Raw genomic sequence first — 16,511 nt, forward strand, 5'->3', positions numbered from 1 at the left:
CAATTTTACGTTGAGGAACATTATTCTGAAATTGTTCCACAATTTGTAGACGCAGTTTTTTGCAGATTGGTGAACTTCTGCCCATCTTTACTTCTGAGAGACTCTGCCTCTCTAAGATACTCTTTTTATACCCAATCATGTTATCGACCTGTTGCCAATTAACCTATTTATTTGTAAAATGTTCCTCCAGCTATTTCTTTTTAGAAACGCTTAGTTTTCCAGCCTTTTTTTGCCCCCATCCCAAATTTTTTGAGATGTGTTGCGGCCATCAAATTCAAAATTACCTTATTTTTTTCTTAAAATGTTACATTTCCTTAGTTTAAACATTTGATTTTCTATGTTCTATTGTGAATAACATATGGGTTTATGAGATTTGCAAATCATTGCATCCCAACTTTTTTGGAATTGGGTTTGTAAGTTGTGTAATTATACTTTTACTTGTAATTAAAACTATTCTCTTATCTACATTTCTTCACTCATATTTATGATAATTCCAATGCATGCATTCTTATCAACTATTTATACACTCCATAAGACTGCCCCACAAATTTTCCTTGTATGATTTTTTGTAGATGTTAGATTTGGATTCATAACAACAATTAATAATCACCGGACACTGAATTTCATTAAGATGTAATGACAAGGAAAGCAATGTAATTACACACAGTAAATGAGATTAGCAGTAGAAGAGTGTTTGTATTGCTGAACGCACCCCCATCCTCAGTTTGGGTTGAGAACCTGGAATAGAATGCAGACATGAATGTGATTAACTCATTTTGCTGGACCGTTTGCTTAAATACATTGATTTATGCATGCTGAACGGCAACCGTAGCTCCTTAAAGAATAGAGGGAGAGGGAGAGTGAGAAGGATAAAAATAGAGAGGGACAGAGAGAGACACAATCTCCCGGGAGCTATTTAAGCAGCTGTACTCGCAACTGTTCTGCCCACCTGTCAAAGAGAAGATTTAATGATCTAGTCCACTGTATTTGTTTTGCGTGGGCGAAGACAGATCAGGTTATGCCCCAAATCAATTAGGAGAGGATTGTCAGGGCCTGTTTTGCTGAAGTAAGTTGGTCTAGAATCTAGAATGAAGTTTTATTCTTTCTTTGCTTTCTGTCATTCTCATCTACTCACCCTCCTCCTTACCTATACGCCTCTTTTTACTCTCTCAGTCTCGTTCCCTCTCTGGCTGACACTCTGTATTAGTCTATTTTGACTTTACTGTGTGCTTCTCACTCAGTGTTCTATCTGTCAATCCAGATATCTTTCTTTCAACTATCAACTCTCTCTCTCTACTTATATTTCTCTCACTTATGTGTGCACATACAGAGGTATTTTTTCCTGCCAGCTATTTTGCATTCCTGCTTTTTTCTCTCTCTCTGAATGTTTTAGAGTTTTCAAAACCTTTTCTTCTCATTAATCATAACAATTTTGGTTTTAAAGGAATAGTATACCCCAAAATGTTAAATTCTCTTATTGTTTACTCACCCTTATGCCATCTCAAACTCATACTACTTTTTTTTTCTTCTGTGAAACGCAAATAAAGATTTTTCATAGATGTATGATGTGTTTATATCAATACAATGCAAGTCCATGGGGTCTAAAACTTCCTAGCTCCAAAAAAGGACATAAAGGCAGCATAAAGGTAATCCATACGACTCAAGTGGTTTAATTCATGTCTTCTAAAGCCAAACGATTTTGGGTGAGAACAGACCAAAATGTAACTCCTTTTTCTGCAGTCTTCTCAGCGTGATCATTATTTGAAGCTAGATAACACTTCCTCGCGCTTGACGCATGCACAGAGCGCTGTACACACATTCTTCCATGTAAGGCGAAAAATTATATTTTATTTACCAAGACAATGCATGTAATGTTACAGTAAAATATTGTAAAAAAAATTTGAGGTTATGTTTAGCAAGACAATTCATGTACTTTTACTTTAAACTATTGTTAAAATTATGGTGAAAAATAATAATAGGCAGTTTCCCTACCTGCACAATCACTTTTGATTATATTTTATTGAAATATTTATGTTTCTTCTTACTTTTGATATCAGTTATGTGAATTGGGGTATTATAACTTACGTTTTATGTTGTTTAGTGAATGTTTATTGCATTATTATTGCAAAACAGTACATCTAAAAGTGCAAAGCAGATTTCCAGTTGGTTGGTATTTTAACATCATATCATTTAATGATATATATGGTAGTGAACTGTCAAATATAAAGGCACCATAATGCCTGAAACATGGTCACTGTATTATTTACGGTGAATTTCTGGCTAACACAGTGTGATGAGGAGGAGGGCATGCATCCTCATGGCCTGGCCACACCCTTCTCCTTGTCAAATACAGCTACCTTTTTTTTACTGTAATTTCATTTTTTACAGTGTGTAACTAGTTTGGCAGTTTTGACTTTTTTTTTTAAACTGTTACCTGAGTTAACAGTAGCGTTGCCATTTCTCCCATTTTAAAATAAAATAAAGCAATTATACACCTCTGTTCTCTGGTAATGTGTAAAATTTAGAACAGTGAGTGTGTGTAGAGTGTCCTTTAGGAGTGCTCAAAGAAATATTTGTAACGATCTCATAAATTTACTTGATGTCACATACTGTTTGCAAGTGTTTTATTGGCAAACAAAATGTCATACTGTATTACAAGTATCACTGATTACAACCGTTCAAGCACCAAATTATTGTTCCACTCATTTCACTATTCCAAATAGTCTGTTACAGCTAATTTTATAATTGGTACGAAGTAACAGTTTCTGTAATTTGGCCACAGTAGGGGAGGGCACAAACTAAAAAAAAATGTTGTTCTCTTAAGTTTGTGTAAATGCACATTGGGTTTAAATTATTTTAATTTTTAACATTAATTTTACACATGTCTGGTACACATATGTGGTCTTGTGTCATGAAAACAGTGTATACTTTTTTCACCATCTACATGGAAAGAAGGAAAGTGAAATCTGAAAATGTGCCCTAGGCGGGGCACGTTGTAACAGGTGAGGGGCACATAGTAACATGACCATATGACAGCTAAAAATCCCCCTCTAACAACTGTATCTGATCTAATTAAAATACCTGAATGATAAACTAAAATATTATGTCAATAAAAGCCATTTATTAACTTTGGCATATGTAATATAGCAATAAGTCTGACACTTGACAATGACTACACAACAAAGCCACAGCATTGGCCAAAATAATGCATGGATTGATGACACACACACACACACACACACACACACAAAGGGAAATTATGTAAATTTCATATCTGACTGCATTGGATTGCATATAGTTTGTTCTAATTGGGGCTCGTTGCCACGTCGGCACAACTGGGATTTAAACCTGGCTAGTCACTTCTACTGTGTAGATAAGAATTAAAAGACTATGCTAGCTAACAGATTAGATATTAAAATGATACCAAGTTTTCCTCGTTTAAAATAAACAGTAAAAAGAGAGATGATAATTAACTTTCATGTGACATTTTACTTTTGCTCTGTAAAATGAACTTTTGACAATATCTTCCAAAGTTCTTTTAATTTTGCCACAGTTTATTTTATTTTTATTTATTTTTTCTCCCCTTTTCTCCCCAGTTTGGAATGCCCAATTCCCAATGCACTCTAAGTCCCCGTGGTGGCATAGTGACTCACCTCAATCTGGGTGGTGGAGGATGTATCTCAGTTGCCTCCGCATGTGAGACCGTCAATCCGCGCATCTTATCACGTGGCTTGTTGAGCACGTTACCGTGGATACATAGCGCGTGTGGAGGCTTCATGCTATTCTCCGCGGCATCCACGCACAACTCACCACGTGCCCCACCGAGAGCGAGAACCACATTATAGCGACAACAACGAAGAGGTTACCCCATGTGCCTCTACCCTCCCTAGCAACCGGGCCAATTTGGTTGCTTAGGAGACCTGGCTTGAGTCACTCAGCACACCCTGGATTCGAACTCATGACTCCAGGGGTGGTAGTCAGCATCTTTACTCGCTGATCTACCCAGACCCCTTTGCCACAGTTTTTTTCTCTACACACTGTTGATATGGCAACAATTAAACAAATGAAGTTTCATCTTACCAGTGTGTTTCGAAACATAAACCATGTGTTAGCCCATGTTAGTTTGTGCCCTGCTCTCCCCTACTGTACATGTCGAGTCACAAATTTATGATTTAATGCAAACGATCTGAAAGTAAAACTGACCTCCTGCTTGGTGTGAATCTTATAACATCATTCAGGCCTACCCATCTCTCTAAAATAGCCATTTCTATTCATAATTAAAATGTGGTTAATTATTTTCTGTAAAACAAAGTGAAAATTTTCATATGCATTTGGTTATTAAAGATGACTATGCCTCCAGATATTCCCATGTTTAGGTGAGATACTGTATAAGATGGGGGTGCTTGAACAAATGAGATGGGGATGCCAAAGTCTGGGAACCAGTGATTTATAGTATATCTTTCTCTGTCATTTTCTTCTAGTAAAGCTTCAACAATCTTCTAAGATGGGTATTTGTTGATGATAGATAGAAATGTATCAAGTACTTTAAAAGAAATAATTTACACAGCACCTGATCAGCAGAATGTCAGGTTCACTGGTGAATTGACAGGTTTACTCATGTACTTCGGACTGCTCACAGGCATTTTTATAAGGACGTGTTGGGCCTCATGTATTCAGATAGAAGACAAAGGCAGGCCTAACACAGTCGTAAAACCTAACTCAGCCCCCCACATACCAAGTCGTAAATCTTACTGATAAAAATCACACCAAAAAAATCAAACAGAGTCCAAAACAGACTACAAATCCCATGAAGCCTTGCTCACTAAAGGATCGAACTCTCAACTCCTATTGGATGAGGCACACAACAGACCGCACCTCAACCATGACATCATCAGGAGTAGAAATACCTCTGAAATGCTTCCAGGATTTGCTTCCAGCAACTTTGCTTTCGGTGTGTAGACGCAGCTCATCGCTGCTCTCAGGTGCAGCTTCGTGGCACAAGGAAGTAACGTCCGACTTGAAACTGTGGCCATACAATCTCCATCTCGCTGGATGAGTTGAGATTACTCTGTATTCAACCGAACACTCTAACTGATCCGAAGGAGACCGCCGAGCAATCCGCATCTTCATCCATTTGCCTGCAGGAGTGAAGAGATTAAAAGATTCCTCTTCCATTTTCAATCAAGTCGACATTTCTGATTTCTCCGCCAGCCCGCCGAGAATCAGCAGCCGTACACCCGCCGACAGAGCGAGGAAACGGCCTCCTGTCATCACCCGAGCCTCGAGGAACCGAGTCTGAGTTAAAAGACGGATGAACACACATTCTGCATCCTCATGCGATTCAAGTAAGAGGTTTACGTCTGGGCAGAGTTAGAATATTATTCTGTGTTATTCTTGTGTTTCAAGGTTTTTGCTTGTACAGTTTACGGACCGCCATGTCTACTCATTATTAATACTCGGGGTATTAATTATCACGAATTTGATTTGCTGTATTGTGGTCCACCCACAGTGGGCTGTTGTGCATTTCCGCCATCACGGGTGAGACTGGCAAACTGAGTTTATCCATTAAAGAATCAAAGAACGTGGGACTGTTTACAAGCCGCCCATCGCGCCTCTGAGTGATAAACTAACAGCTGCTTTCTCTCCCATGATCACGAAATCGGCTTTGGGGCCGTCACTTAATTTTCTCTCTCTCGTACTAACCACACACACACACACACGCGACCCCTCACAAACATTCTGGCACACATTTTTGGCTCGTAGTTAGCTTCGTGCTAAAGCTCAGCTTTGTCCCTAAGATATCGTACAAGTGGATACACGCGGTAACTGGTAGACACCATTGACTGGTTTCTCTCCGCCCACATTCACGGCCATATTCCCTGGCCGGAAGTCTGACGTGACATACTCTCCACGAGAGTCATGTCCGCCATTTTGTGCGCGCCCCTCCTTACACACATACACACACACACACACACACACACTCGTTCTCACACATACACACACCCTCATGTGTTATAGGATTATTTTGATTTCCATTATCTAATCATATCACTGTTTAGTTTGTAGTTGTAATCGGAAGTTTATTGACTGCATTGTATTAATTATTAATTGATATTACTGCATAAATAAACTTTGTTTATATTACAAAGAGAAGTGTTTTGGTTTGTTTTGCATACGCCTGTGTCATGCTGACGGGATGTCAGTGCTCGGATTCAAGCCTTCATTCATTGTTTTTTCCCTAAAATCGATATTCTTCAGATGTCGATTTTTCTAAGAAAACAATCTAATATTGAGACTGTAATACTATCTGGTTATTAGTCCCTGATTCCAGGGTGGTGCCCCATCAATGTTAATCCTTATTAATATTCTATTGATTTTTGATAATTGATAATTATCTTTGATGATTGTTGAATTTGAATGATCAATAAGCTAGTGTTAATTTTAATTAATGTTTCATCGATGTTAACAATTAACGATTATCTTTGATAATTGTTGATTTAAAGGATTAGAAAAAGCTAACATTGATTCTCATCAATGTTCTATTGATTTTAATAATTAATAATTGTCTTTGATAATTATTAATTATTGCTAATAACCAAACCCGCTCCTAAATGTGGCGCATTACATTTACTGGAGCCCCATATGAATTAATAATTATTAATTATTTCTGGTAGTAACACTGATCTAAACAACCAGTAAAGCCCTACAGATGACTATTTTTTACCAAAATCAGAGAACACAGTGTGGTCTTCAGAAACAAAGCCATTTTTTGGGGGGGAGGTCTCAACTAAGATCACATGGCCACAACCCATTCAAAACTGGTGACAGATTGTACATATAACCTGAGAAGTTCCCTGTAGGTTCCTCTGGCCTGATCTCTGACCAAACAGTCCCTGACAGCCACATGAGCTGCCATACACATTAGCATCTTCATGTTATGTTTGCCTTCTTCTGACTGCAGGGCTCCCTCGCACCCTGAGGGGAGAGTCTCATTATCACCCTGTTACCACAACATCAGGTACTGCATGTTCGAATATTTGTGTAACTCCCTCCATTTACATGTATTCACCTTCTGTAATGATGCAAGTTTGTGGATGGTTGCAGAGTGGCCAATGTTTGTTTTTGACATTTTAGAAGATTGAAAGTTCTAGGGATGTCAACAGATTTTGGTGCCAAGATATAGTTTTTAAAGAACCCATTAAATTTGAGTTTTGTGGCTTTTAGTTCATGTCTATAATTGGTTATGGGATATTTATATGCTAGTGTACTCCCAAAAGTTGATAGAAATAACCTTTAACAGATAGACACATTTAAAGGAACAGTTGACCCAAAAATTAAAATTCTCTCATCATTTACTAAAAGCGATATGATAGGTGTGGGTGAGAAACAGATCAATATTTAAGTCCTTTTTTACTATTAATTCCCCTCTCTGCCCACTAGGTGGTGAAATGCATAAAGAATTCAAATTGCCAAAAACAAAAGAAGAATGTGAAAGTGGACATTTATACTGTAGTTAAAAGGACTTAAATATTGATCTGTTTCTCACCCATACCTATCATATTGCTTCTGAAGTCATGGATTTAACCACTGGTGTCATGTGTATTCTTGTTGATTTTTGTATTTCATGTCTTTTATTTTGAAAATTCTAGTTCCTGGTTCAAGTCATGTGATTCCTGTTTTTCCTCCATGTTCATGTGTCTTGTTTTCATTGGTTTATTGTTTAATTATCTTGTTTAGAGTTCTGTTTGTTCATTGGTTTGTTCTCCCATGTCCATGTATTTAAACCCTCATGTTTTCCATTGTCCTTGGTCTAGTATTGTATATGTTTAGTATGCAGTTCATGTCAAGTTCATGTCAAGTTCATGTCAAGTTCATGTCAAGTTCATGTCAAGTTCATGTCAAGTTCATGTCAATGTTTCAAGTTTATAATTAGAGTTTTATTGGATTTCACTTTTGTTTAATAAATTGCACTTGGGTTGGAATTTGTCTTCATCTTTATCATTGCCAGTGCCAGCAGCTACGTTACATCTGGAGTCGAATGGATTACTTTTATGCTGCATTTATGTGCTTTGTTTTGAGCTTCCAAATTCTGGCCACCATTAATTGCACTGAATGGACCAACAGAGCTGAGATATTTTTCTAAAAATCTTCATTTGTGTTCAGCAGAAGAAAGAAAGTCATACACATCTGGAATGGCATGAGGATGCGTAAATGATGAATTTTCATTTTTGGGTGAACTGTGTGGTGCTAAAAGTGAGTCGAATTTTCTCCCAAACTGATGAGATTTTTAAGGTTAATGCTCTATCGAGTTTTAAATCAACAAGATCTACCTCCCTACCCTTAAATTTAAACCTAAACTTAACTGAGTGTAATAATAATTAAATGGGATATGAAAAACACAATTGCAGAAGGAACCACTTCATTTTTTGGAGCTTCAATAACATTTTTGGCTCACATGTCGACTCCACATGTGCCCTTCGGGACTCGTACCCCAGTCCTTTCCTATAGCAATCCACATAAAAATGTAGGTATAGTAATGTGATTTTTTGAGACCAGGTTGCTATAACCTTTTCATCCCACTGTCATGTGATTCTTTTGTCTTGGAGAGGAAATGCTAAAAAGTATTTATTTATAGTAATAATGTTTTTAGTGCTCATGGAGCTTTTAGTATCACACTGAATGTGTTTGTAGTGTGTGTATTGCACATGATTGTTGTAATTTTCCCAAAGCTTATTTTTCTGTCCTACTTTCTGTCCTACTAATTTTCCCATTTCACGGTTTATTTGTGTAATCCATTTAGCATCCCTGCACTTTTAAATCAGTGCTTTTAATTGCTATTCCCCAACAATAATGTTTCATCACGAGTTGTGCTGTAAATATTGAAATTCAACTGAGGATTAGGTAGCGCAGATGAACACCTACACAGATTCACAAAAAGCATGTCAAACTCACTGTATCCGTTTGTGCTTCATTTTAGATTTTCTATCTTGAGTCTACTCAGCTTGGCATCCTGCCTTTATAGGAATAGTTCATGAAACTAAAACCCATATGTCTTTCTTGCTTGGAGTTGTGGACGTCCTGCAGGGTATGAACTGCTTTTTTCCATCCACCCACCTCTTTGTTGCATCTCAAACTCGCTCTTAATTGGTATTGCAGCTCAGTGATGATCTATGCTAGGACTTTATACCCCCATAGGCCTTTACACCTTGCAGCCTGTGATTTTCTGCTCCCCTGCATGGTGCCCTTCTGTGCACAGGTGCTGGACTCATTTTGGATATGAACATAACTTAAGTAAGGACAAAAAACTGTGGTGCAACTCCACAGGGAGCCTATTAGCAACTCATCATTCTACTGACATTCTGCTAAGTATTAATTTGTCAAGGACAAATTTCTCAAAGTGGACAGTGGTGTAACGATGCTGGCAATGATAGGCAGATGATGAAGATGATGATGTGTGATGAACCCAAGTGCAGTTTATTATCAATCGTGAAATCCAAAAACCATAATTTCCAACATGAACAAAATACAAAAACATGAACTTGACATGACATGATTTGACATGAGCAATCCAATAAAGTTACAATCACAATACCTGACAATGGACAATGGCAAACATGAGGCTTAAATACATGGACAAGGGAGAAATATGACAATGATAACCAATGACAAGACAGAACAGATAACAAGGTAACAAGACAATAAACCAATGAAAACAGTGAACATGGAGGGAAACATGAAATCACATGACCTAAACAGGAACAGGAACTAAACTTTAAAATAAAAGACATGAACACAAAACATGAACAAAAACACATCTAGATGTGATATATCCCCCCCCTCTAGGGGTGGCTCCCGATGCCCCAAAACAAAAAGACAGTGTTCAAGAGGGAGCTGGGCGTGGTGACTTGACGTGGCTACATGGCATGACGTGGTAACAAGGTACAGCAGTATCCTGACTTGGCCATGGTAGGCGTGGATGCTGACTCATTGGCCGTGGCAGGCGTGAGCGCTGGCTCGTGGAGCAGAGGTGGGCCTGGACCGTGGAGCAGAGGCGGGCCTGGACAGTGGAACAGAGGTGGGACTGGACCATGGAGCAAATGCTTGCTTGTGACATGGCATGGAGCAGTCTGGGGCTTGGCAGAGACATAGCATGGAGCAGTCTGAAGCTTGGCTGTGACATGGCATGGAGCAGACTGAGGTTCGGCTGTGACATGGCGTGAAGCAAACTGAGGCGTTATTGTGAGAGGCTCAGGCATTGCTGTGACATGGTATGGAGCAGGCTGAGGCGCTGCTGTGCCATGGCATGGAGCAGGCTGAGGCGCTGCTGTGACATGGCATGGAGCAGGCTGAGGCGCTGCTGTGACATGGCATGGAGCAGGCTGAGGTGCTGCTGTGACATGGCATGGAGCAGGCTGAGGTGTTGCTGTGACATGGCATGGAGCAGGCTGAGGCATTGCTGGAACATGGCATGGAGCAGGCTGAGGTGTTGCTGGGACATGGCATGGAGCAGGCTGAGGCGTTGCTGTGACATGGCATGGAGCAGGCTGAGGAGCTGCTGTGACATGGCATGGAGCAGGCTGAGGTGCTGCTGTGACATGGCATGGAGCAGGCTGAGGTGCTGCTGTGACATGGCATGGAGCAGGCTGAAGTGTTGCTGTGACATGGCATGGAGCAGGCTGAGGCGTGGCTGTGACATGGCATGGAGCAGGCTGAGGCGTGGCTGTGACATGGCATGGAGCAGGCTGTGGCATGGCTGTGACATGGCATGGAGCAGTCTGGGGCTTGGCTGAGACATAGCTTGGAGCAGTCTGAAGCTTGGCTGTGACATGGCATGGAGTAGACTGAGGTTCGGCTGTGACATGGCGTGAAGCAGACTGAGGCGTTATTGTGAGAGGCTCAGGCGTTGCTGTGACATGTATGGAGCAGGCTGAGGCGCTGCTGTGACATGGCATGGAGCAGGCTGAGGCGCTGCTGTGACATAGCATGGAGCAGGCTGAGGTGTTGCTGTGACATGGCATGGAGCAGGCTGAGGTGTTGCTGGGACATGGCATGGAGCAGGCTGAGGCATTGCTGGGACATGCATGGAGCAGGCTGAGCTGCTGCTGTGACATGGCATGGAGCAGGCTGAGGCGCTGCTGTGACATGGCATGGAGCAGGCTGAGGTGTTGCTGTGACATGGCATGGAGCAGGCTGAGGCGTGGCTGTGACATGGCATGGAGCAGGCTGAGGCGTGGCTGTGACATGGCATGGAGCAGGCTGTGGCGTGGCTGTGACATGGCATGGAGCGGGCTGAGGCGTGGCTGTGACATGGCATGGAGCAGGCTGAGGTGTGGCTGTGACATGGCATGGAGCAGACTCAGGCGTGGCTGTGACATGGCATGGAGCAGACTCAGGCGTGGCTGTGACATGGCATGGAGCAGACTCAGGCGTGGCTGCGACATGGCATGGAACTGACCCTGGCGTGGCTGTGACATGGCATGGAGCAGGCCGAGGTGTGGCTGTGACATGGCATGGAGCAGACTCAGGATCTGAGGCAGAAGGTAGCGTAAGCTCTGCGACAGTGACGTGGGACCCTGGCTCGGTGACCATGACGTGAGACCCTGGCTCGGCGACCATGACGTGGGACCCTGGCTCGGCGGCCATGACGTGGGACCCTGGCTCGGCGGCCATGACGTGGGACTCTGGCTCGGCGGCCATGACGTGGGACTCTGGTTTGGCGGCCACGACATGGAACTCCGGCTCGGCATCCGCCTCCCCCACAGTGAACATAGAACCACTTATCTGCAGGGCAAGGTCGATATACTGAGCCACATTTAGGGGACTGCGACAGCCAGGCATCAGGAAAGAGATTTGCTCATTCAATCCCACCTGGAAAATGTCCTTGAGGGTGACATCATTAAAGTCCACCCGGCAGGCCAGAGCGCAGAAGTCCTCCAAATCATTTTCCAGGGATCGATTCCCCTGGTGAAAACGAAGAAGCTGGATTGCTGGGTTCATTTTGGTCAGTCAGGTATTCTGTAATGATGCTGGCAATGATAGGCAGACGATGAAGACAATGATGTGTGATTAACCCAAGTGCAGTTTATTATCAATCGTGAAATCCAAAAACCGTAACTCCCAACGTGAACAAAATACAAAAACATGAACTTGAAATGACTTGACAAAGTTACAATCACAATACCTGACAATGGACAATGGCAAACATGGGGCTTAAATACGTGGACAAGGGAGAAACATGACAATAATAACCAGTGACAAGTCAGAACTGATAACAAGGTAACAAGACAATAAACCAATGAAAACAAGATACATGAACATGGAGGGAAACAGGAAATCACATGACCTGAACAGGAACAGGAACTAAACTTTAAAATAAAAGACATGAACACAAAACGTGAACAAAAACACATCTAGACGTGACAGGCAGAAATGAGGGTGTCCGTGTGAACATGTTATATCAGCACTGGAAAACCACCAAGGACTGCTTGTGAAGAAAGGGCTGCCTCATCCACAGATGTTCCACTCCATTGCTCTTAATTAGCTCTCAGTAAAAGTACAATTATGTGATTGTGGGTGCTGGGCTCCAGCAATTACGTTCCAGAAGTACAAGCCAATCAGCAAGACGTGTTTACATTCTAATTGAAAATATATGATATGATGCAAACTATGACTCTGATTGTTGAGGTATTTCTGAGGAAATGTGGCCTAAATTAGTGAAAATGTGTTTTACTCCCAATAGGGCTGCCTCCCAATGCTTGATCACTAAGAGACTTGTTCAGTCCATAGCTGTGTCTGAAATTGAAGGCTGATGTGTTGTTGTATGAAGGTACCTCCTAGGAAAACTGGTTTCAGACAGGCTTCCATGGCATCATAAGGTCATATCTAATGATCTAGAACAAACTGTGCAAGTATGCTTTAGAGTTAACCAATCAAATATTTAACAACTACAATGCTTATTTCTCTGTCGAAATGTCATTATAGTGTGAAAGGTGTTATTTAATTACAGAGAGACAATTGTAATAAAAGATAGTTCACCCAAAAGTGGTTCTGTCATCATTTATTCACCCTCATGTTGTTTCAAACCAGTATGACTTTCTTGGACTTACCTGACTTACATGGAACTCATATGGAAAAAAGATGCTATGAAATTATTTGGTGACTGAGGCTAACATTCTGCCTAATATTTCCCATTAGGCCTAATATGTGTCCCACGAAAGAAAGAAGGCCATACAGGTTTGGAACAATATGAGTATGTTTATGAACAATATGAGTTGAGGAATATAAGTGAATAATGACAGAATTCTCATTTTTTGGGTGAACTATCCCTATAAGGGTTGGTTACAACCAATTTCTATCCAATTTTAATGTTTGGTTGAGCAGTAACTAATCTCTTCACTGTGTTATCTGCATTATTTACATATTGGGTTGTAAAGAGAGAGAGAGAGAGAGAGAGACTTAAGCTGATACAGGAGTTGCAAGGCTGAGGAAGTGTGAGAGGAATAAAATGTACTGTTTTCAGATTCACCTAAGCTATTCTCAGCTCTTTCACCTTCCAACACAGCTGCCCTTTGTTCTCAGTCCATGTGCAGCCCGGACTTGTCTTTGCCACTTATGGGGACTTAGGGATGGTAACCACTGTTAAGCAGCCTTCAGTGAGTTCATTCCACATCCATGATGCAGTCTGAGAGAGTTCGCCAGAGCTCTAGTCCGCCACTGCACCAGATTTAAAGAGACAGTTCACCCAAAAATGAAACTTTTGTCACAATTTACTCAGCCCCATGTTGTTTTAAACCCATATGACTTTCTTTCTTACATGGAACACAAAAGGAGATGTTAGGTGGAATAAAAATAGTAAATGGTAACTGAGGTTAACATTTTGCCTAATATCACCTTTTCTGTTCCACAGAAGAAAGTCATACGGGTTTGAAACGACATGAGGGTATGTAAATGATGGCAGAATTTTTCATTTTTGGGTGAACTGTCCCTTTAAGGGACTAAAGTTCAACTAAAGTATCATCTCTCAGCTTTTGCCTGCCAAAAGAGCACTTAGCAGTTGTTAAACAAAGTGCTACAACACTGAAAAAAATGGTCTACTGTGCTCTGCATGCAGTTCTAAAATGTGTAACAGGCCTTTTATTTGCCCATTGTTGCTTTTTTAAAGGGACGATTAGAGACAAGAGTAATTTGATTTGTGGTTGTATCAGTTTCTGCCAAGCTGGCCACAAGCATAATTCTAAACAGTCATTGAGGCATCTAGCCTAGACTGCACATAAAGTACTATCATTTTTATTAGGAAACCATTCCTGCAAACAAAAACAGCTTAAATCTGTCTGAGGCAGTCAGCTGCTCTCCCAGCCTGGACAAGCTAGTCAGGCTGGTCTTTTTTGCTGATTTTCGAGGGGTTTTGGGCACTTGTCAACTTGACGAGCTGGTTAGACTGGTCTGTTTGTTGTTTTTAAAGGGGGTTTTGGGCACTTCTCAACTTTTCAAGTTTGGCTGGTCTGTTTTGCTGGTTTTCAAGAGGTTTTAACACTTATCAACTTGTCAAACTAGTTAGGCTAGTCTGTTTTGCTGGTTTTCGAGGGGGTTTTAGCACTTATCAACTTGTCAAACTAGTTAGGCTAGTCTGTTTTGCTGGTTTGAGGAGGATTTAGCACTTATCAACTTGTCAAACTAGTTAGGCTGGTCTGTTTTGCTGGTTTTCTAGGGGTTTTTAGCACTTATTAACTTGTCAAACTAGTTAGACTGGTCTGTTGTGCTGGTTTTCGAGGGGTTTTAGCACTTGTCAATGTGACGAGGTGGTTAGACTAGTCTGTTTTGCTGGTTTTAGAGGGGTTTGGGCACTTGTCAACTTGGCAAGCTGTTAGGCTGGTCTGTTTTGCTGGTTTTCAAAGCGTCTTGGGCACTTATCAACTTGTCAAACTAGTTAGGCTGGTTTGTTTTGCTGGTTTTCACTGGGTTTTTAGCACTTATCAACTTGTCAAACAAGTTAGGCTAGTCTGTTTTGCTGGTTTTCACTGGGTTTTTAGCACTTATCAACTTGTCAAACTAGTTAGGCTAGTCTGTTTTGCTGGTTTTCGAGGAGGATTTAGCACTTATCAACTTGTCAAACTAGTTAGGCTGGTCTGTTTTGCTGGTTTTTGAGAGTTTTTAGTACTTATCAACTTGTCAAACTAGTTAGGCTGGTCTGTTGTGCTGGTTTTCGAGGGGTTTTAGCACTTGTCAATGTGACAAGTTGGTTAGACTAGTCTGTTTTCTGGTTTTAGAGGGGTTTGGGCACTTGTCAACTTGGCAAGCTGTTAGGCTGGTCTGTTTTGCTGGTTTTCAAAGCATCTTGGGCACTTATCAACTTGTCAAACTAGTTAGGCTGGTCTGTTTTGCTGGTTTTCGAGGAGTTTTGAGCACTTGTCAGCTTGCCAAATTTGTTAGGCTGGTCTGTTTTCTGGTTTAAGAGGAGTTTTTAGCACTTCTCAACTTGTCAAACTAAATAAGCTGGTCTGGTTTTCTAGGGTTTTTGGTCACTTATAAACTTGTCAAACTAAATAAGATGGTCTATTTTGCTGGTTTTAGAGGGGTTTTTGGGCACTTGCCAACTTGTCAAATTAGTTAGGTTGGTCTGTTTTGCGTGTTTTCGAGAGGTTTGGGGCACTTGTCAACTTGTCAAGTTAGTTTGGATGGTCTGTATTGCTGGTTTTAGAGGGGTTTTGGGCACTTGTCAACTTGTCAAATTAGTTAGGCATCTGTTTGGCTGGTTTTAGAGGTTTTCCAGACCAGCTGGATGACTGGCTAGACCAGCTTAACACCAGCATTGGCTCGGAGAAAAGCAATACCCGCTGAAAACCAGTTTGGCCAAGCCTGGAGACCAACTAGATTATCTTAAACCACCTAAGACCAGCAAACCACCTAGGGCTGGTTTCAGCTGTTCTTACCGTAGGAATGAAGCAGCTGCCCAGTATAATGTCAGTTATTCACATCTTGTTTTTCTTTACCTCTCTCCACCATCACAATGACAAAGGTGAGCAGAATCAGTACGGTTGTGAGTCGTAAACGGGAGCAGAGAGTTCTCTTCATGGTGGTCACCATGGTGGTGTGCTACCTGCTGTGCTGGCTGCCCTATGGGATTATGGCACTACTTGCCACGTTTGGGCAGCCCGGCCTGGTGACTCCAGCGGCCAGCATTGTTCCCTCTCTCCTAGCCAAGACCAGCACCGTCATAAACCCAATCATCTACATCTTCATGAACAAACAGGTGGGTACTAACAGGAACAGAAACAGTTTAAACAGCTGATCACACAATTTGCAAAGATGTCTATGCTTATTTTATCATCAGTGACATTTTAGATATGAACATTACATAACCTTTGGTAATTATAGTTTTTCTTGTATGAAATTTACAATGTATGCAAACAGATATAATAATAGAGCACCCAAAGGGTTTTTAAAAACTGACTGTACACCAAACTTAAAGTAATATTCTGGGTTCAATACAAATTAGGCTAAATCAGCAGCTT

General features: G+C 41.1%; 1 protein-coding gene across 1 annotated transcript in view; it reads left to right on the forward strand.

The window, feature by feature from the left end:
- Positions 1-16,511, forward strand: part of LOC127434509 (pinopsin-like) — a 47,535-nt gene that overhangs the window by 17,509 nt on the left and 13,515 nt on the right. The window contains exon 3 of the mRNA XM_051687341.1: positions 16,016-16,249. Within this exon, the coding sequence (XP_051543301.1) occupies positions 16,016-16,249 (234 nt within the window). The remainder of the gene's footprint in view (positions 1-16,015; positions 16,250-16,511) is intronic.

Source organism: Myxocyprinus asiaticus, chromosome 44, assembly GCF_019703515.2.
Source record: "Myxocyprinus asiaticus isolate MX2 ecotype Aquarium Trade chromosome 44, UBuf_Myxa_2, whole genome shotgun sequence".
Taxonomy (NCBI): Eukaryota; Metazoa; Chordata; class Actinopteri; order Cypriniformes; family Catostomidae; genus Myxocyprinus; species Myxocyprinus asiaticus.